The sequence below is a fragment of the Apiospora phragmitis genome (assembly GCF_038363925.1).
Source record: "Apiospora phragmitis strain CBS 135458 chromosome Unknown utg000005l:1.0-4161743.0:1.0-4166827.0, whole genome shotgun sequence".
Lineage (NCBI taxonomy): Eukaryota > Fungi > Ascomycota > Sordariomycetes > Amphisphaeriales > Apiosporaceae > Apiospora > Apiospora phragmitis.
In genome coordinates, this window is record NW_027117403.1 from 613,513 (window position 1) to 635,173 (window position 21,661).

Here is a 21,661-nt window from a genome sequence, read left to right on the forward strand (position 1 = left end):
GAGTAATTTCACGGTCCCGAAGTATATTGTTGGCAGGCTCCTCCATACTGTTAGTGTCGTCGATAATTTGACCACATTTAGCAACCGCCTCGTCGGGGTTCGTGTATTTCTGGATATGTTTAATGCGGCAGTGGTTGGTGAAGCCTTCATTTTATTAATTCCACCCAAATCGAAGAGCCCCGCCCACTCTCGGTCGAACCCGGCATCAAACAAACCATTCCCGCACACGGCCCCGGTTTTTGAGTTCAGCGTGGGCTCAATGCCATCTACACCAACGCCAGGCTCACGCAGACATTCACGTTCGATGAGGTCGTGGTCCGACTCGGCGCTGGGTGCGCCTACCGTACTGGCAGGCACAATCGCGGGAAGGGCTGCAGCAGGGTGGTCAACAGCGGAGAGGAACGGCGACGAGTCAACTGCTGGAAAACCCCGGGGGCCCTAGCATCTCTCGCAACGAATAAATGGACGGGCCGGGGAGGAAAACCATCCTCATATGTAGAAATGTATTGACATAAAGTAATCGAATATGTTGCCCAGCGAGACACGTACGAAAGTGTTTTGTATAGTAGTAGTACATGATTAACTAGTATTCGCTTGGCGGTTGAAAATGTATGAAATTGAACAGTAGCCCCATTGCTTTTTCGATCCCCCGTGGGCCCGGCTCTCACGTCTTCATCGACCTAGGCTCTCGATCCCTCATCGCCATCAACAATGACAATATCCGGCCGCCCTGTTTCCTTCCCCATCTCTTCCCGCCTCTCTCTCGAGCACTTTCTCCCGATAGGCCCCTTGGCTTCAGACATTGGCGGGCAGCCCGTCGCGCTGGATAATCTGCTGGACCTTCAAGGCCGTGGCGCAGCCCAGTGGGTGGTATTGGTAGTTGTGACCATGAGTGAAGACCACGCCCCCAGAATTCGTCAGATCGGAAGCCTTGTCGCCAGCCAGGATAGCAGCTCATCACTTCAACCGCTGGATGGACACTAGAATCGCTAGTGAGCTGGAAAGTAGCCTGGGAGGCACCCGTAGCTTCTTGTTCTGGGATCGGTGTTTGGCCTCACCACCTAGGACCTCCTGGGAGCAGCGACAGAGGCGGTGTACCATTGTTCTAAACTCGTATAGCGTAGAGCCCGAAATGATGTGGTTCACTAATCGCCATCGGCGTTATTATTACTCTTCGGTTTACGATCGCTTGGCCCTTCCAGTTACATCACCATGCGAAAGGAAATACCGTAAAACTAGAACTGACACCGGATGTATATTATATGGCTGGATAACAAAAAAAGGGGAGCTTGTGTTACTTTATGGAGTAGTCGATGCCTGCTCTAGTTCCGCCGCTCCGCTCAGAGCCATCGGGGTGCATTAGTGTTGGCCCACAGTCTCCAGGATCCCGGATCGTGGGAAACGGAGATGTGTAAACAGCCTGTTCGAAGCAGAAATCGACGGGCCGATGATACTCTTGCCACGATGAAAGCAGGAAAGCGATACTCCATACCCTTGCCACTATGGCTTTCTTGCATGCCATATATGCCTTTGGTAAGTGTTAGTATACAGCCTTGCTCGTGCAAGAAAACAGACAGTGGCGCTCACATTCGACATGAAAATTGCTGAGGTCGCATACAAATCTCTTGCATGACCTCAGCGTTGAGGTTCTCGACTTGTTCTCGACTCCATCCGGCACAGTGAGTCAAAGGCGCCATGGACATCACGGGGATAGCCGATTGCATGGAAAGGTTGAACCACCGCGCAATGCTCTTCAGGTGCTCATTATCGGGCCACGGATGATACGGTATCTCTTGTTGCTGGTGTTGAATGTCCAAGGAGGGAAGCATTGACGGGGTTTAGGTGAGCTACCGTCACGTTCTTCTTTGCATCATCGTTGCTGCTGCTACTGCTACTGATGCTGCTGCTGATGCTGCTACTGATGCTGCTGCTGATGCTGCTGCTGATGCTGCTGCTGTTGTTGTTGTCCTGCTGCTTCTTCTTCTTCTCCTCCTGCTTGCTGGAAGGAGGAACAGCGCGCACGCAGCTGGTCAAGAGCGGTAGGGCAGCGGCGAACTGACCTTGTATACGGCACAAATTACCCTCGAGCAGCACGATTTCTTGTTTCTGGGCCGTCTCAAATGCTGAGAGCCTCCAAACGGGCCTGGGTTGTGCATCGGTAGCATGTTACGCGCAGAAGCCAGGAGCCCGGCCTCAGACACTTTAGGCCAATTCGCTGGCGAAGCACCCTGTACTTCACTTATTGGTAGCTGCAACGGCCAATTGGTTGTCGCATGAACTCCCGTACAAGCGTACCACCGTCTTGTGCTGTAGCTGATTCCACATCTTCAGTAGCGCTCGGGTCTCATCGATTTCGTATTGAATGTATCCGATGCGGAACTTCAACCCCGCGCTTCTCAAGCTGGTATGTCCGTCAAAGAACTGCAAAATAAAACGAAGAGGCATCAGGTGAGTTTGTAAGACTGGTATCGGAATGGGCTTCAGTTAACGGATAACAGGAACAAAAAGCTACGAAGGAGCAGGTGGACAACTTCCGTGCTAAAATGGCTGAATTGGGGTGCGAGGAGGCTGTACTGGCAGAATTTGACTGGAGCTGTGAGTTTGTGGTACAGTATGAGGGTGTTACTATGGATTGACGCTGGAGGAAAGGGGTAACACCTGGTTATGATTTTTGCATCAATGAATTATGTGCGATTGCATGGTCTCCATCTCCTGTGTATATTATTATCATAATATTCATTAGCCTCAAGGCAGAAACCAAAATAATGACCAAGATACGGGTGTTCCGGTCTACTCCCACTCGAGAGTGGTAATGTGCAATAGAACTAGTTCGCGGGGAGTCTCTACCTTGGCCGTTGGGCATGCCGGGCGTTGTCCTGCATCGAACAGCCCCGCAAGCATCCCTGGAGCTAGCCTGATGTTGATTGCCCTTCGTGCAATCGTATTATGCACGTTTAGACCTCTCACGGCGACCGCATAGAGACCGTATATCTTTCGGGGAGCCTAGCGAGAGTGATGACGGTTAACAAGTGTAATATATTACTACCTTGGCACTTAGAGAGGCCTCTGGTCACTTCGCTCCTCCATCCCGTGACAGATGCCACGATCTTAATGCATCAAAAATGCTTCGCCGTGGTAGAGACAAGACCCTCCAGTACTAGGGGCCTAGTGGCCAGCATACCATCGAGTTACCAGGAAACCAAACCCACAAGCATCGCCGAACATTTAAAAAAGGAGGCGGTTTGCTGGTAGGCCCTGCCATGCAGTCGATGCTTAGTCGCCGAAACGCGTAACGCCCCGAGAACATCCTATCCTGATGGTTCCAATCCTTCGGGTCCCTCGTCTGATTCGGTCGCAGTTTCGTTCGACTCTAATTCGCTTGCATAATCGGGCTCGTTATCAGAGCGTAACGCTATCCACCAGAGAGAGAAGAAGTATGCCCAAAAAACACACAGCACCAGATAGCGATGGGTTGTGCTACCTGTTGGTCCTTTGCATCCCAGATAAGGAGAGGTACGCCAATAAGGAGGATGTTTTGGGTGAGATGAAACAATTCGGAGATAAGACGTGCGAAAGTGATACTCAGAAATCGTCTCTTTAAGAAAGGGATCGTTTCTGGCAAGGTCTCCAAATATAACGACCTTTTCGTGCGTAAAGAGTGGATTGTAGATCAGGCTAATAGCCGCAATTGTGCATCTGGAAAACCAGGAGATGAGGAAAAGAAGTTGTAAAAGTTTCATTTTGATAGGGCTTAGATGATGCGAACCTTGAGAGTGAATCGTCGAACGGGAGACAGAGTTTCCATAACGTTATATATGCATGTAATTGTAGGTCCTTATTAGCCAGTACCCCAAGATTCTGCTTGACAGGCTCTATTAAATTGTCTGCGCGTGTATATTTGCATTGTATTAATGTTGTACAACTCTTGGCACTGGGTAACTTCGAGGCCCTGGCTCTTGGAGGACTTCCGATAGAGAAAAGAAAGGCTGAAACCCTTTCCCTGGACTTCAGGTCTGGACGCATGAGTCCGACCCCTTTGCACTCTTCGCCCATATTGTGTCAGCCGGGTGCTCCATGTAAGTGTACCTTCGACGATATATCGGAACAAATACCTATTCCAGCAGTTTTCTTCGAGTACCATCCCCCACCACACCTCCGGACACACCAGCACTCCGGACTAGTTAAATAAGCTAAAACACCACATGTTCACTTATAGATAAAAACAGGTTATAGTCAATCAATCAGAGTGTTATATAGCTAGTTTTAATCAGAATTTCAAGCTCTTTAAGACAGTCTACGCCGCTTCACCATGCGACCAGATCTAGTCATGATCTGAGGTGGCTCAATCTCCTCCTCCTCGTCCTCTTCCTCCTCCTCGTCCTCTTCCTCCTCCTCTACCACCGCAACCTCTTAAGCCCTCTTTCTATAACGAAGGGGCTCCTCTTCTATAACTATAACCTCCTCTTATTTAAGGGCCCCCAGCGCCTCTGCTAAGTCTATAAAGCGCTTATTAAGGTTTAATATAACCTGTCTAGTCTTTCCGCGCTTAGCTCGAACTAATTCTTCCTCTAGTCTTATTATAATAATATCCTTAATTATTAACTTAATCTATTAATTCTCGTAATTAAAGGCTATTTTTCCGAATAATTAACGAATTAAGGGGCTTTTTCCTATAATTAAATCTCTAATCTAACGGCCGTTTCTTAATATACAAGGCGAGTTAGGGGTTACGCCATCCTCCTTATTAACTAGGGGTATTGTTGAATGGGCTTTGTGTACGTACGTACGGGTTGGGTTCCGGTTTTAATTGGGGGGGTTATACTGCTGTATTCTTGTTGTTCTTTTTTTTCTTATCTATCTCCAATGCTAGCTGTGAGGGGCATCGTATGCCCCTCTTAATGAAACAGAAAAAGGGGTTCGTGCGCGCAGGCACGTGGCACCCCTTTTGGAGTCGTATGGAAAAACCTCAGTTCCTGCTGTTCCAACAGGTATATTAACTAGGTCCGGCTATATTTCTAGGTAGCTTAAGGCCTTAATTTATAAAATTAGCTAATTCCTAATTACCCTCCACCCCGACTTTATATTCTTCTCGGTCAGACTAGCCGACCTGGCCGCCGAATAAGCTCTAATAAAGTTAACCTTATTAACTGGTACGGAATCGGTTAATATAGCTAGCTTCTCGAGCTCTCGCCTATACGCTGCCTTCAGGGCGTTGAATGGCCCATTATCCAGGGGCTGGAGGCCATGGCTAGTATGTGCCGGCAGATAACAACAGTATACGTTGTTCAGGAAGCAGGTCGCCATCCACTCATCCTGGAAAAGGGGTCAGCAACTTAGGATCGCAGAATCTAGACGTAGGAAAATCGGAAAAATAAGCTCTCACCTGTGCGTGACTCCCATGACCATCTAGTATAATCAATCGAGCTTCTCCTTCGTCGGCCGGCTTGGTTTGTGGCAGGTATACCTGGTTGAGCCACTCTATAGCAATGTGGTGATCTATCCACCCATTGGGGCTGGTAATATAATACCAGTCTGCTATAGTCCGGAACTGCTCAACGAACCACTGCTTCTGGAGGTCCTTGCCCTTGAAAATAATTCCTGGCTTGAGTGCTCGACCATCTGCTGTTACTGCCTCGATAAAGGAGGTCCAGGCCCTGGTTTGCGCCCCTTTCAGCAAGGCCTTCTGTTTCATATCAGAAGAGCCAACAACCAAGCTATCCAGTCCTTTGAGAGAGTCAGTATAGGTTCAGAATTGGCCAGAGAATTCAGGGGCATACCAAACCCAGCCATGATGCCTCCCTTATCGACATTGACTGTGTTCTGTGGCTTGATCCAGCCGTATTCCTTCTCTCTGATATCGAAGTACCATTTGACGGCCTTGGGGGTGAAATTATTGAACCGAACTGCCTCCTGACGCCGGCCCATCTTATTCGATATACTCTCGGTGCGATTCACGAACCTCGCCACCCAATTAACCCCCAAGGGGTGCGCCTCCAGGTCTTCCCCATTCCTGCTCAAAATCGAGACTACGTAGGCCCGGATTTGAGAGTGGGAGGGGGCATATCCGAGGCTCTCTTGGCGCAGAATCCAGTCGACTAGTCTCTTCTCTTCATTCTCCGATAGTCTCTGATCACGACTATACTCCTCCTTGCTTCCCTTGCCCCTCATCCGGTCAGAAAGGGTCTGCTTGGGAATCCCATGCTTCTGGGCCGATTTCGATAGGGAGAGGCCGTTGTCTGTAATGTCGAATATAGTATCGACTAGCTGGTCCTCGGTATAGCTGGGGGAAGGCATTTTGGCTGGTTCTGATACCTCGTGTATAAGGAGCAAGAGTCTCTAGTCAGGGGGCGCACACATCTCAAAATACAGAAAATTCTGCGATCGGCGCGGACTTCTAAGAGCCGAAACACCGATGCCAAGACGCTACATCTCAAAAAACTTCATGGCACTTATAGAGCAAGAGATTCTGATTAAAACTATGTAAATAACACCTTAATTACATGGTTAGTTGGTTAATACACTTATACAGAAGTTAAAGGGGTTGTTGTTATTTTACTAGTCCGGAGTGCTGGTGTGTCCGGAGGTGTGGTGGGGATGGTAATAACCATGAGCAATATCATGTTTATTCCCTTTCCCATTAAGGCAACTGGGCGGATAGCACCTTTCAAGGTATGAGAGCCTGCACATTCGTACCCGTATACCATCCCATGAAGAAAAGACGAGGGGAATTACGTTCGGCCCCGGGGCCGTAAGGGGTGGGGGTTCACCGACGCAATCGTAGGCCTCGCATGGAGCGACTCGGTGGGTGCGGCGCATCAAGCAGGGTCGGATTCCCTGCGCGAGCGACCGCGCCAGTATCTTGCTGGCACAGATTACGAAAACGAAGTGGGTTCGCAGGGTTGTAAATCATGAGCGACCGCGATGCGTTCAGAGAGGGTTGGTCAACCTTCCGGCGAATCGGATTCTGGCCTGATCATGCTCAGGGGTTTTGACAGGATCTCCCAGGAAGGATTCATTTAACTACCTTGCTTGCTTACTGCTGTACATACCAAACACCCGTCCCAGGATGACAGTCTCCAAAATGTAACACCTGGTACGGTCGTAGCCTCACTGAGACTATCCGGTAGGCTATTGGTTTAAGAAACAGACCACACTGCATAGCAGCGTATCCCGGGCGCTTGTGGAGGGCACATCCTTGTTTTAATAAGTATCATACAATATACACCTCTATATATGGTTTGATTTTGTGCTGGCCGCGGGGCCGGGGAAAGCGCTTACGAGGACTCGCCAGCACAGCAGAGCCAAGGTACTGACGAAGCACATGTGCACGTAGCAAAGACGTGCCAATCTCATCTCGTTTAGGTCTGCCAATGCCGAATAGGATCTTTCGTGCTAGTCCAACACACAGATCCTATACCGGTACCCTTCTGAATTGGACCGAGACCAGGGTTTCCATGGTTCAGCCAGTAGGAACTCTTCGCGATCCGCTATATGCAGGTTGGAGCGTTGGAGCTGAAGAGAACCATCCCATTTGGACATAACTGGAAGCAAACATTTCTACCTGCCAGATAACTGTGTTATTGAGCAATCAGACCTTCCGAATTGGTCGAGACGCATATGTCCGTTTCGTTTCAATGATTGGATGTTGTTTGTGCTGGTTATGATCTAGTGCCGCGATAGGCGTGCTCGGTCGCGAGCTCGAATTGATGTGATTTGTCATTCACTCCATGCATGCATCTCGAGATGTACTATTGACCAAACCCCGCCCCTCTTTTGAAATGAAAGGTGTCATCCAAGTTGCCCGGATCCATATCAGCCCAGGGTCTCATACGTTACCCGTTCAGGAGTCAAAGGAGGTTATGATCTAATAATAGCCCATCGACAATTTGGAGTACCTTCTCTTTCCACGCGCGGTCGGCCAAACGTGAAGCGGCAGCATGGAAGGGCTATACTGCGTAGGGCCGGTTATGTGTAGTCCACACCGTATGATACCACCAGTTCGCGAAACTTTAAGCACTAATATGGTCAGGGTAGGAGCAAAGCCTCCCGCGCTGCGTCTTGTTGCGTAAGCGATGCTGCTCGAAACCCACCGTGGCTTTAGTTCACACCAGCTCTAGGCATCGTCCTTCAGGGGCAGTGGAAATAGACCCGGGGGTCTCCCCTTTCCTCAGCGGCCTCAGGACACAGTGTCACGTATTAATTTAAAAAAAAACCATACAGGTTTTCTACAGGCGCCAGACACACGCTACTATGTAGTGTGACCTGTTTCCTGGACCGATAGCGTATCGGAAAGTTTTAGCGAGGTTACAGTAGTGCAAGGCGATGCGTCTTGGAGACTACTATTGTCGAAACGGTTTTGGTACAGCAGTGAGCGGGCAGTTGAACATACCTTCCCCGGGGAACCTGTCAAAACCCCTGAGCCTGACGAGGGAAGATTCGATTCGCCGTAGAGTTGACCAACGTCTCTAAATCCACCCCGGGCGCTTTTGGTTTCCAATCCCGCCAACGCACTTAGCTTTTTCAACGTGTTCCCGTAAGATACTGGCGATGCCGCTCGCCCTGGAATCCACCCCTGCCTGGTGCGGCGTCACCCACCGATTCGCTCCAAGCGAGACGTACCCCTACCCCTTACGGTCTCCGGGCTGACGATCGTGATTCCATCTTTTTTCCTTCATTGGATGGAATGCGGGTACAAGTGAACAAGCGTCAATGTACATCTTGGGGGGTGACATCAGCCAAGTCGTTATGCCACGGGCCAACAATGTGAAAGGAGGATGTTGACTTTCCCGGCCTGGTGCTGTGCCTTTGAAATCCCAGCGGACTTGCCTGCACGTCCAAGGGACGCTGCCGACTCTTGCGGCCGATCGCACGACCTTTTGCAATCAAGGGATACATTGTTATGCTGAATGGGCCAACATGACGCGTACTACCGCGAGGTGCAGGGGAAAGGGTTTTGCCTTGTTCCTCTGCCTGAGGATCTCCAAGGGCAGGGCCTCGAGGCTACCCATTGCCCAGACGTGTGCACGATAGATACGAGGCAAATACACGTGCAAAGGCTTTTGTGGCGCAAGACCTGGAGCCCGGGCATGAGTACCTCATCGGCAAGCAGAGGGATTGTATGAGCCAGGCTCCAGCCGAGCTTATAGAGGACGCTGGACTGGAAGTTGCTTTATGGGAATCGGAAGAATTGAACAACTATGTTATTGTTAAAGCAAAACAAAGTGCCGTGAGGCCTTTGTATGAACGGGCTGTCCACTGGGTAAGCTGTTCAATTGGGAGTTTTGTGAGGGGCGTTTGCTTCTACAATCGTGGTGGTTTGGCATGGCGGCGGCAGGGCGTGTTTCTGATAATCCCAATCGATTTGGTTATCTTAGTACTGCATACAACCCACTTATCCTGTCCGATCCAACTTCCAAATCATATACCACGATAGTGCACTGTGCTTCGTACCTGACGATAGGCATCAAGGCAAGGCTAGCCTATGCGTTTGCCACAGAGGGGAGGAGAAATGTGGCCTGCAATCGCGGAAGGCCAGCGACGTGGGAATGCGCGCCCAGAGAATCTAGGCTTGAGATACATGCGGTCTCGTGCAGGGGTAGTTGCCTGTTTCGCCGAAGTAATCGCCTCGGTCGGTCAACTGCGTAGTAGATGCATCTGGCGCAGGGACACGGGGCGCTAGAGGGATGGATCGAGTCAAGGATGCGGGCCCAACGCGCCTCCCTCGCGCCGCCACTCGCCATCTCTGGAATGGGCCGAGCTTGGGCCTGTCAGCCCTGTCCAGGTATCTGCGCGTGCACACCGAACACGATGTTGTGTTGGGTACTTCGCTCCGCCGTGGGGCCTGACCGAATCGAGGGGCGGGACTTCCAGACGGTATGTGACCGTTTTGCCTAGTGCACGTCTCTGGGGCGCATTCCCCGCCACGTTGTGGCTAGAGAGGGCCAACAGCAAAGCACAGATCGTGGCGGGACCCAATGCTGTCGCAAGCTGCTGCGCTCAATCTGCTCTCGGTTTTGTCAGTGTGCATGTATGGCTTGCTGGTCATCATGAAGAATGTCATCGCAGTGAGACCGCGGATCTGCACTAAGTAGCACAAACGGCAGCGAATGCTCTTGGCGGCCTACAGACCACCTCCACTCTGGCGCCCCTTGCTTGCCTTGTGGTTGCCTACTTAGTCCAGTCGCCTCGGAGAAGCGAACCACATCGACCGTAAGAGCCGCATCCCACCTTCTCAAAAGTCTTCCTTCTCCCACTGATCCTGGCCAAAGACTTCGTTCCTTTATGAAGCTACCAGTGCCGAAGATACTAGACGTGTTGTATTCATTTTGTATGCTAGGTGAGTATTTGCACGGAAAACCCTCCCCACTTAAACCCACTGCTCACTGGCCCGCTCATTTATCACCCCAAAACCCGCGTTTTAGCTGCCGCCTATGCCATATTTTGCTTCACAGTCGCGGTGTTTAACTGACGCTTTAGAACTGCTTCGCCCTGAAGATCAACGGAGAGTTGATCGCAGCTTGTAGCCGCACATATATCTGCAACTCCTCTGCTTTCGACATAATTGGACAAGCACTGTTTTTTGGCGGTCCTCAGTCGACTAAACTAGCCCTTAATTCTTAATCGAGTGTGCTTTTGTCACCTTGGACTGCGCCAAGCCCGAACCAAAAATGCCTGACCAATGGGGGTTTGTCCAAAAACATGCTCCCATTCGAGATGATCGGCTGGGTGTTTCTGATGATCCAAACGAGGCTGGCTATGTACCACAGCTCAAGACCCGTCCAATCGATCACCTCCAACTGGTCGCTGAAGTAAAGGGCATCTACGCTGGCTTAGTCATGGTCGAATCGAAGTGTATCGAGGTGGACAGCGCGCAAAACACCCAAAAGGATGCTAAGCTGAATAATGAGCAATGGGGGGGCCCTCATAGCTCTGCATCGGACCTTACTTCATGAGCATCACGACTTCTTCTTAGCCTCTCAGCATCCGATTGCCAGCTCGTCGTTAAAAAGACTTGGGGCAAAGTACTACATGCCTGACAAGATGTGGAAGCACGGGATTCACGCCTTCCTAGAGTTGCTAAGGCATCGCTTACCCGCCTCCCTAGAGCACATGTTAACGTTCATCTACCTCGCCTACTCTATAATGGCACTGTTATATGAGACAGTGCCTGTATTTGAAGCGACTTGGATGGAATGCTTGGGTGATATTGCCCGGTACAGAATGGTGATCGAAGACGACGAAATCCGCGATCGAGAAGTCTGGACTGCTGTTTCGAGAGCTTGGTACTCGAAAGCCTTGGATGTCGTCCCGGGAACTGGACGTTTATATCACCACCTGGCTATTCTGGCACGCCCGAACGTACTCCAGCAACTCTTCTTCTACTCGAAAGCTCTTTCTGCCCCGGATCCTTTTTCTGACGCTTTGGAATCCATCATGACTCTTTTCGATCCATTGCTGGGTTCTACCAGCTAACAATCTCGTTTATTACCTATCGACTTCGCTTATGTCAAGGCCCATGGCCTACTATTCACCGGCAAGACTAGCAGCGAATACGAACCAGTAGTAGCCGAGTTTATTAATAATCTCGATAACCACATCAGTAGAACGACTCGAAGATGGATGGAATACGGGTTAGTTATCTAAATCCCCCGAGACTGTCCTCCGCGCTAACTATATAGGTACTTCATTATAATCTCGAACTGCTTTGCCTTGCTTTCATAGGGTAAAGACAGCTTTATTTACTAGACTATTCGACCGCGGCGGGTACATGACAAAAACGATACCGAGGAAAAATATAATACCAGGACAATTCCCGACCCGAACAACGATGAGAATGCGAAGGTGCTGGAGAAAGCACGCCATCTTGCCGAGGGGATATATAGTAAAGTTCTCCCTCGGTTTGCTGATCCCAATATTTTACCTTTCCTACATTTAACTTTAGTATTCTACCGGTTTATAATTTTATATCCCTCGGCTATGGAACTTCTGGAGGCGATATTCCCTGGAAGATGGTCTCGATGCTTCTGAACTACCTTCTCCTATCTTGCCGGGATTATGAAAGGATCTAAAGTAGCAAGTTCCCGCGGCCCGTCAAATAGTTGCCCCGGCCTCTTCTAGAAGATTTTGCTCTAAGAGGCCTGTTGTGGGCTGAAAAGTATTTCCCATCGGACTGGTTTTCAAACGACAAGATTGGCGATGATGAGAAATACTTCGAAGTCGCATCCATGACAGACGAGCGAAAAGAGCGAATCATTTGGTTGGCTGTTTACATTGCGCGTTAAGGGAAAGGGCAATGGCTAATCTACGACGACAAGCTCCACCAGTTCTCAGTTCCTTCTCGATTCGAGCAGGAGGTCGATATCAACATGGACTTTGATACCGAGATGGCGCCCGTTTCGGAAGCAGATACGCTATCGCAAGCTTCTACACTAGCCCTGTCCTCTTCCGGCGACAAAGCTATTGACGAGGCGGAGAAAGATGAGGACATGCCTGATCGATGATTTCATGACAGAACCGCCTATCATCCGCCAGTGAACGAATGATTACGTTGATACACCGCACGTCTCTGTTCGGGATTTTGGGCTACCAAAAGTCCCGAGGCGTCTGGTATCACGCCATGTCGAGCTGCTTTCAGCTTGTGCCGATGATCCACACCCTCATCATGCAGTGCACTGCTGCAGAGCTCGCCCGCTACCGAAGCACAGCAACACGGCAACCAGAGCTAGTAGGCTCGCAGCCTATCGGCCGGAGCAGCCATGAAGGCAACCCCAAGTTGTCCTTTCGACGTGAAAACGCGAATGGCCGGGCTGTTTGGACAATAGCCTGGCTGGTCAGAAACTGCGCAAACAGTGGCGTAGGACGTTTTCGGTGGTCATGTCGTCAGCGTCAGGCAGCGGTATAGTATCCTACTCATCAGATACAACTTGGCACGTGGTTATTGGGAAGCGGAGAAGTCGTCAAGCAATGCAATCTTTGTGGGAGAACGATGGCAAAAGGTTCAAGGGAGGTCGGATCAAGTAGCTACAAAGGCATTGGGTGATCTGACGAGGAATGAGGCGGCTGAAGAGATCGTCTTGTCAATCATCTATTTACCTACCTAAAAGCCCTGGCCAGGAGTTTGGGACCCAATGTATATAATGTTTGTTAACAGAATATGTGAGTTTTCTAAGCTGCAGAGTTATTTATAAGAGCGGTTTGTTTTCTGAATACCAGCTCGTCATGTTGCGTGGAGTTTAGCTCCTACTTTGCCCTGGGTCAATAGTAGCCAGCAGCCAAGGCGTCGCGCAAGGCGGTCGCCAAGGTTGGAACTGTCCGTAAAGAATCTCAAGGAAACACGTCAGGACATTGCGCAGCCCCTGGGTGCTGCGGGGATTTTCCATGGCGATCCAAACAAAAGACCTTGTTACTCAGCCATGTGATATGCCCGTGCAAGTGGTGAATACAATTGCTGACCAGAAACATAGTGAACATGTGAGACTCTATGGCCCAGCTCAAAGTGGTAAGCCGTTTTCGTTCCCATCGGGCATTCCATGTTTCGAACCTTAATTCCGGTAATTATAGTACAAAAGCTACAAAGGTAAGACCTCGTAAATCGGTATCGCAGTATACGTATTTAGCATAACCTAAAACCGTGCGGCGTGTACTATGAAGCGCGGGCGGATTCGAGGCCTGTGCGACGAGGCTCGACGTGGTAAAACTGTGATCGGTGTAGGCTGATGTCTCCTTGTGGAGCGTGGCGAAGTCACGGTGCGCCCGGCCTCGCCGTCTGCGGCCACGGTTTGGCCCGTCTGGCCTTTGCGAAAGGACATCGCGGAGGAGGGGGTCATCTTTGTCTTTATCGACGTGATGTACCAGGACATGCCTAAAGAGGATTTCGTGTTAGTATTCGTTGCCTCCTCCCCCGATGCGACAGACTCCAAGGAGCCACTTATCCATCCATCCGTCAAGACGTACCTCTGCAGATTGTCCGGCCGGGGGTATTTGTGTTCGCGATCAGGGCAGAACGGACACACATACCCCGGCGACTCACGAACCAAACCATGCCGTATCATCTCGTTTTTCCGCTTGAACCCCTTTCCGCCCTCGCTTCGGGGACATCCCTTGACGGCGCAGTAGTGGGGCTGCGCCGAGGAGTGGACGTTGGCGTGGGAGTTGAGCGAGTACTGCGTCTGGAACGGGACCGCGTTGCAGCCGGCGAACTTGCAGACAAAGGGTTCTGTTAAATCGCCATATTGTCGATGCTCATTCGGTCTGTGATGGAATTTGCAGGGGAGAGGTCTGCTGGTCCGAGATGTTCGACCTTTAACCGTTATTGCGACTGGATTTGGAGCCATAACGCTGCCTGTTGCCAGTGCTGCTTGGTAGCAGCGCGTACAGACTGAGCATTGGCAGGGAGTGTGCGTAGTTGGGCAACACCGGAGGCGAAGCATGCGAGTTGCACGTTGCTGGCATGGAGCGAGCGGAAGATTAAGGAAGAACGGAGTCAGAGGGTCATGCTCTATGGCATGCTCCTTTCCAGTTATACCAGTATTCTCGCCGAGCTGTTCTCCAAGTTGGGATCTGATGAGAAGTAACGAAGCGTAGCAATTGGTCTCCAATTAGGGAGAATCGATAGGCGGTAGGTCACTATGCATACTGGGAGCAGGTAACTGCGTGACTGGATACTTCGCATCGCTCGGATACCGTAACACTTGGCTCCATAGTTGAAGCGCGTAGTGCAGGAGGACAAGTCTTGCGTCGCTTTGGAAGTGCAAGGAGACATCGGAGGCGCCAGCACCGGTTTAGGCCCTTGCAATACGGTCGCACTCCGAAGGGGCAGCGGATAAGGCGGTTGTTGTTGCTGGCGTAGACTCGCGGTGCGGTCGGCGTTTTGTGACGAGAACGTCTCTTGAGGTAGAAGCTCCCCTTTCGCTCGGTTTCTCAACATCGTGCGGCTCGTTGGGGGCCGGGGCCTACACTGCGGACCAAGCGCTATCAGCGGGGGCCTTGATATTGACAGCGGGTGGTAAAATCGGGCGCGATTTCGGAGACATTACTGGACTGTTCGTTTGTTCGTCTATCGCTAGGTCGCTCGATGCCGAAATTGAGCTACAGCTCGCTTCCTCTCTTCTCATTCTTCTCCCCTCTCTTCTCCGCCATCCCTATCGGCGATGCCAGGGGCCAACTTCCTGCCTCAAAGGCAATATCCGGCCGCTTTCCGCCGTCTATGTACTGCAGGCGGAGGTGAAGGCAAGTGGTTGGATTTCGGATGGGCGGGCTATTAGCGTTCGACCCTTCTTTTTCGAGCCACTCGCTATCCATCATTCTTGACTGCTGCTAGCCGGCATTTTGAAGCATCCGAAAAGGGGGCTGCACAAGAATCGGAACGTGTGACTGAGATAGGAAAAGTAGCAGAGAAAAGTACTAAAGCCCTGCTAATATAGTACCGGTGGGTAAAGATAACGTCCCTCTGCCCTGATCTTGAAGGAGGACGGCAAAGGTAGCTGACAGGATCACCGAGAGTATGTTCTCTAAAGAAAATATTGGCAAGTCGTAAGCTCTATCTGAGTCGGACGTGTTGTATGCTTCTGATAAATCAGGCGCTTTCACGTGGCGGTTAGAGCGTGAAGATTGATGATCCCTGGGCGCAATGCCACAGCATCTGGCCTTTCACTGAATTTGAAAAGGGATGTAGAAGAGAAGAGTACTCTACATGGAAGGGACTACTTTGTTCCTGGCAACCTTTCCCATGCGGCTTTGCTCGGGGCAGCCAATAGGAAATATGCCGCGCTACCCGTCACTGCTATGCCAGTAGCCTGGGATTAGAAGGCTGACCTTGCTTGCCCACCTAGTTTGCCTCGGGGCCTGTGGTCTTGCCTCTGTCGACAAGCCTGAACGAACTCCCCCATCGCCAGCTGAAGCATTGCTGGCCTCTGCCTGCCCTAACACCCGAGCCCCTCTGCCCATCCTCTTATTTTTGGATGTTTTGTCGGCGCCTCTCCGCATCAATTTTCCTCCGCCCACTCATTCCTGCTTCCCTAGCCGCTACCCGCAATCCACTATGGATTTATTTTTGAAGTGGCCTACCTATTTCGTTAACCTCCAATCTATTCGGAGTCCTCCTTAGCTTGGATGCTCCCCACGGTGTAGCTCCCTGTTCGAAAAGTCCAAGGCCAGTGTATTTGGCAATTCTTTTGACTGGCACGGTCCAAGGTGCTAGTATCACTCGGATCGATGAACTCTGGAATGGGCTGTCGATGTATGGCTGTTTCTATCGACCCTGATCGCTCCGTTACATCTTATCAAAATTACTATCCACCGAATAAATCATTTCCGAGCACATCAGGTACCACCGAGCGGTCTTACGAAAACGCAGCGCCTCTTATCTATCCGATTGATATAGTTACCGCGCCCACAATGGCTCTTTCTGCTCGTCACCTTCATTGGGATGACCCTGGGAAGAGACTCGATTCTAAGACTTTATGCCTTGACCTCATACGTGGGATCAAGAAGTATATTCGGGACGACAGAGGGGAGAGTACGATCGACCGGCAGATAGGGAACATCATAAACTGGGACTAGCGGTCTGGCTACAACAAACATTTTCCTATAATAAATATTTCTTTCGGCTTGCCTTCCCCCATATTGCTTTGCCTTTGAGCGGGGCGCTGCTGTAGGAAGTGTACTATCTTTGGTGGAGTGATACATAGTTCCTTTGCCAATCGCCCATAGGAAAACAAAAGGAGGATAGAAAAGGCAACTATCCAAAAGAGGAGGACCCATAGCATCGTAATGAACGACTGATCCCATCCCCACCACCGTTATCACCGGATACAGAAAGAGGTGAGGCGAAGAAGAAAAAGACGCCAGAGCCACGAGCTCGGCTAACAAATGTAGCGAAGCACGTCTGCCATGTCTAACAAGACCAATTCCTTTACGTCAACGCCGACTCGCTGAACCGGTAACGCCATGCCGACACAAAGAGGCGCGCCTCATCACCACCCAGGTGCTGTACGCCTAGGCCTTTACCGCAGCGCCGTCACAATCGTCGTGGGCGAGGCCGAACGCTCCGTCTGTCGGTTGGGTCACTTCTTCGGCTCTGGCTTGCACGGGTGGTGGGCCAACCGAACGCTCGGTAGCGACGATGCCAGTGTGCCCCAGGGGACGATGGACTCGTATTATCTCGAGCAGCCATCATTGCCGGCACTGCACGGCCAGCTCAGCGGCCAGCTCCTTAGCTGAGCGCGACAGTCAGCGAAGGCGATGCTCTTGGCTCCGGCGAGTCTTGCCGGGTCGATGGCAGAAGGTTTAGGCGACGGCTGTATGCTTCTCGGCTTCTTTGGTCTACTAAAATAGATCGTTAGCTTGGCATGATGTTTTGGCTAAACAGCATATGCAAAGATGCAATGCCTCGTGCTTATTCCTCAGGTGCCCAAAGGTATACCACTGCTCCTTCAGAAACAAGTTAACAAAGTGAAAGAACTCCCCTCTTCGAGGTTTCTATCCTATATCTTGTCGCCGTTAAGCGCAATGTGCTCGTGTGTCATTTTATTGTACCTTTCCGTTTCTTTGCCGAGGCGTGGTAACGTCTTATTCTAGCGATCAAATGGTTCCCGCAAGCGTTGCATACTCCGCCTAAACACCGCTGTATTGATTCATTCTTGGCCCATCAGCTTAGGAATCTGCAACGCGAAGCGGCGGAATACGCTATTCTAAGCATCCCCACGCGTTATACGATCGTCGACGCTTTTACTGGTTGTCCAATGAGCCAAGGATCAGCCCCTATTCGATTTCGAGAGCCGAGATTACCAGATTTTTCACATCATGTCGTCTTTCCATTTTCAGTAATCCACGAGGCCTGCTTATACTAGGCATCCTGGCCGTGCCATTTAATGTCGATAGTCTGTGGAGAGGCAGCATTGTCGTCAAGTCCACATGGGCACAACAGACTAGTTGAAATCGAAGAAGTTCCCGTATCGTTGTAACCAAGCTTCTTGGAATTCACAGCTATACTCTGTACTCGCTTCCCTGCTGCTGCTGCGAATCATCTAGCACGCAAACCCGAGGGAGTGGTTAGGGGAGTTCCTGTAGAAAACTGCGGGAATTGGGACGTGTGCTGAAAGAACTTGCTTTCACACTGCAAATCTTCGCGCTAACATACATAAAACGCACTTACGATACCTTCCATTAGAATCCGTAGTCTGGGGGAGGATGGTCGAAGGGAAGAGGTACTGATCGGCCGAACGCGCTGGAACCCCTTTTTCTCATATATTCTGCTTATCACTTCAAGTGATGCCATGGGACCCTAGTTGCCATGAGGAAATGGATGCCTATTTAAGGTCGTTAGTTTTGGGCGGCAAACATGGCAGCATGAATCGTTTTTATCCCGTCACCCTCATGACCCGTCAACCTTGCCCAGTGTTCTAGTGACGAGCTATTTGGTACGGACTAGAGTGCTCATGTCCCATGGCTGGTGGTTACTATGCACAAGCAAGGATCCGCCTCCAAGCTACTTGTGGATCTTTCTGATAAGTGTTGTGGTATTGCTCGGACAAGGTGCCCGTAAAAGCGTATTAGTGGAACGGATAATGTACCTAATAGGCAGCGAAGGGGACGTTGCCCACATGTAGCTTAGCCCATCTGGAGATACGTTGTATAAAAGTAAGCCTCAGATCCGTCTGCTTTCTTCAGTCTTTCCACAACCTCCCACCCTCGATCTCCAACACAGTCGCTCCGTTGGTGCCGAAAATGTATTGTACCAGTTCTCCTGACGAGGTTTCACCCCTACTTACATTAAACCTCGCGTTCGAGTCTACCGATCCGCAGGCATCACTGTCTCTATTTACTAGTTTGCAAGAGGTAGAGCCTCCAGCCTCTGACCTTAATGGATACTGTTCCGTGGACTTCAAGCCTGAATATGACCCTTCAATGTCCTCCGAAAACAACACTCTCTCAACACCAATAGGAAAGCTTCATCTCCAAGAGCAGATAATCGACTTCGGCTTTAACCATGTCTTGGGAAACTCCGTGCCGCCATCAGGCATGCCTTTCGAGGCCACCGACCCACATGTATTGCAACAACAATACCTATTGCGTGATTCTATCACAGGAGGATCAGCTCCTATGGCGCCGTCGCCCCCATACGCACCCAATCTGGACTACAATGAGTATCCTCCTTGGCCGTCACAGATGACGAATACCCATCTCCTGGTCTGCAACTTCTACAACATAACAGAGCCCTCCGTCTACATAGAGTCTTTGAGGTCGAACGCATCAACGTCCGTCTTGTGGAGTGACGTCAAGCGGAATGTCAACAAAGACAACGCGCAGCGGAGGAGCACGCCGCTCCAGAAGTGCCACGGCCGTGGTGAGGCCATGAGGAAAACCAGCGAGACGCAAATTTCCGTGTCCAAGATCCCGAAGGCGACGCACATGTGCGACTTTCCTGGGTGTGAGAAGCAGACGGCGTTCAAGCGACGCGAGCACCTGCAGCGTCATTGGAACACGTAAGCATCTCATTGTAGCCAACGCAATACGCTACTCGCCTATCCAGAATACCCTTTTACTAATCCCATAATTACAGGAAGCACGGCTTGGGGGTGGAGGTGAAGTGCAATTTTTGCACCAAGAAGTTCAACCGACGGGACAACTGGCGGCAGCACTTGAGGCTGCACACAGAGCCTAATCGCCCCATGACCCGGACGGACTACTACGAAGAGGCTGTTCAGCAGTACGAGGAGGAGAGGAGCAACACCAAGCGCCGGAGGCCCCCAATGAAAAAGGAGTAAAGGGTAAGTGGCTAGATCTGAAACTCACCAAAAGAGATAGACGAAGAGAAAAAAGAAATGAACTGCTTCGCTCCTCTAGGAGCAGCGCCTCAACCACGCCGGCAGCCAGATCCGCCCTTCAAAATGGGATCCTGTCCGAAGCCCTAGCGATTACGCATTGGTTATAAACCAGTCTCAGCTTGGGGAAACGTACCGCCGCTAGCACATGGGCGCGCACTTGCCGGCATACATGATCTCTTCCACTCGATTGGTCGTGATCCGCTGTACAGTCGCGGCGGAGGACCGGAGAAAACTCATAGGGAGGAGCAGAGTCGATGGTAGGGCGGCCATCGCCGAAGAAGAAGTCGTGTCGTAAGGAGCCAGCCTAAGCGTTTCTGTATCTACCGCCCCACAGTCGGTAGCAGCTTGTACATGCTAAGTCTTGTAGACTCCTTGGGCTTAAGATAGGTTTTGCTTAATATTACTAGTTATTCTCTTGATTGCTTGAGGTACCTATAATGCGTTATAATTAGTTATAGAACGAATGAAGTAAATCTCAGCGACTCCAGTTCTAAACGCAAGTTCTAAACTTGCATCCGTACTGCCCCAAAACCAGTGCCACACACCAACGAGAGCCGTAACATATCCTTGAACCCTTGGAGTCAGGAACTAATTGGCCGAACTATGGAGTTTTTAGGACGTTGTTATTTCCAATTTTCTTAAACGGCAAAGGCGTTGGCATGGCTGGTTCTGACGACGGGTTACGTGTTGAGAACTATGCAGCCGCATATGATGTTGTGCGCTGCAGCGGCCTATCAATCGACCAGACCGAACTTCCAAAACCCCTTTTCGGCTAGGTACTGAGATCGTTCCGGGGGCCGCATGGTAGTTGGGTTCGGCTAACCCCTTGTGTTTTGGGATTTCGTTCTTTGGCCGAGATGGCGTATGCAAGATGTTGCAACAATCGTCCTTGATTGGTTATTTCAACTGACGCAGCTCAATATCAGACCGTCGCCTAAAGGATTCCTTCCATGTTGAGCAAGGCCCTTTTCAATCACGATCACTTTGTTCTCGTTCTCCGAAACCCTACTTCTGTATATCGTAAGCACATGGCTTCGACCCATCCCAAAGCCGTCGATAGTACGTCTATCGACTTAGGTAATAGAAGGTTGATAAGTATGAAACCAGTCAAGGCAAGCAGTCTGGCGCAAAAGAAGCAGGCGGAAGAGTGGTTGACAAAAACCATCACCATTAATTATCCACAATCTCGAAACACGATCCTCCTAGTAAGGAGTCCAGGGTTGCTGTGGGACGGATAGTTGGTCTAGATGGGAGTGTAACTGCGACTGAACAGTTTGCTATGTCCCTTGACGACCATGTCTCGTTATACTCGCTAAGGAAGTCGTATGTAACTTTGCACGTCTTGCACGCGGCCTCAGACTTAACGTGCATTTCCATGTAGTCCTTGATCTCTTTGCGGACCTCGTCGTTTATGAAACTGCCCCTGCAAAAGACCACGGCAAACCTTTTCTCGAGACCCAACAGACGATCAATCTCCGACTTGACGGCCTGGACACGTTCGATGAAGGCCGAGGTAAAGGCTCGCCGCTGGACCTTAGGTTCCAGATCCAATCGAACGTTACCTTGCCCGATGACGACGACGACGGCGGCGGGTACCGTTACTGATTGACTGCTCATGATGGCTAATCGTAGACTCCTCCACTATAAATTCAAGGCGCACCTCGAGACTCACGATGAGATGCGAGAGTATCCGTTTCCCCTACCAGTTGGAAGGCTGCACTAAGAGGTTCGTGCGGAAACCCGATCTTTCCCGGTACCATCAAATCGTCTCTGCAGTTTCGGCAGACCTTGATCGGCTGCGAATGCTAACAAAACCACTATGGGCACATGGAAGA

The 21,661-nt window shown here is 50.6% G+C and overlaps 7 protein-coding genes across 7 annotated transcripts; 3 read left to right on the forward strand and 4 right to left on the reverse strand.

The window, feature by feature from the left end:
- Positions 1–1,340: 1,340 nt before the first annotated feature.
- PG994_004248 (Secondary metabolism regulator laeA) lies at positions 1,341–2,325 on the reverse strand (the record flags this gene model as incomplete). Its single annotated transcript, XM_066855657.1, has 4 exons — positions 1,341–1,528; positions 1,619–1,799; positions 1,852–2,143; positions 2,288–2,325. The coding sequence occupies 4 exons, from the start codon at positions 2,323–2,325 to the stop codon at positions 1,341–1,343; spliced, it is 699 nt and encodes a 232-aa protein (XP_066717824.1).
- A 3,008-nt stretch (positions 2,326–5,333) lies between these two features.
- On the reverse strand, positions 5,334–6,294 carry PG994_004249 (DDE superfamily endonuclease domain-containing protein; the record flags this gene model as incomplete). The annotated part of the gene is made up of 3 exons (XM_066855658.1): positions 5,334–5,348; positions 5,384–5,724; positions 5,778–6,294. The coding sequence occupies 3 exons, from the start codon at positions 6,292–6,294 to the stop codon at positions 5,334–5,336; spliced, it is 873 nt and encodes a 290-aa protein (XP_066717825.1).
- A 4,746-nt stretch (positions 6,295–11,040) lies between these two features.
- On the forward strand, positions 11,041–11,472 carry PG994_004250 (uncharacterized protein; the record flags this gene model as incomplete). The annotated part of the gene is made up of 1 exon (XM_066855659.1): positions 11,041–11,472. One exon carries the CDS (start codon positions 11,041–11,043, stop codon positions 11,470–11,472), a length of 432 nt encoding a protein of 143 aa, XP_066717826.1.
- Positions 11,473–13,554: 2,082 nt separating this feature from the next.
- On the reverse strand, positions 13,555–14,926 carry PG994_004251 (uncharacterized protein; the record flags this gene model as incomplete). The annotated part of the gene is made up of 3 exons (XM_066855660.1): positions 13,555–13,861; positions 13,954–14,591; positions 14,636–14,926. The coding sequence occupies 3 exons, from the start codon at positions 14,924–14,926 to the stop codon at positions 13,555–13,557; spliced, it is 1,236 nt and encodes a 411-aa protein (XP_066717827.1).
- A 2,021-nt stretch (positions 14,927–16,947) lies between these two features.
- Positions 16,948–17,220, forward strand: PG994_004252 (uncharacterized protein; the record flags this gene model as incomplete). Its single annotated transcript, XM_066855661.1, has 1 exon — positions 16,948–17,220. The coding sequence occupies one exon, from the start codon at positions 16,948–16,950 to the stop codon at positions 17,218–17,220; it is 273 nt and encodes a 90-aa protein (XP_066717828.1).
- Positions 17,221–18,726: 1,506 nt separating this feature from the next.
- Positions 18,727–19,274, forward strand: PG994_004253 (uncharacterized protein; the record flags this gene model as incomplete). Its single annotated transcript, XM_066855662.1, has 2 exons — positions 18,727–19,145; positions 19,214–19,274. The coding sequence occupies 2 exons, from the start codon at positions 18,727–18,729 to the stop codon at positions 19,272–19,274; spliced, it is 480 nt and encodes a 159-aa protein (XP_066717829.1).
- Positions 19,275–20,996: 1,722 nt separating this feature from the next.
- Positions 20,997–21,443, reverse strand: PG994_004254 (uncharacterized protein; the record flags this gene model as incomplete). The annotated part of the gene is made up of 1 exon (XM_066855663.1): positions 20,997–21,443. One exon carries the CDS (start codon positions 21,441–21,443, stop codon positions 20,997–20,999), a length of 447 nt encoding a protein of 148 aa, XP_066717830.1.
- Between the last annotated feature and the right edge of the window lie 218 nt (positions 21,444–21,661).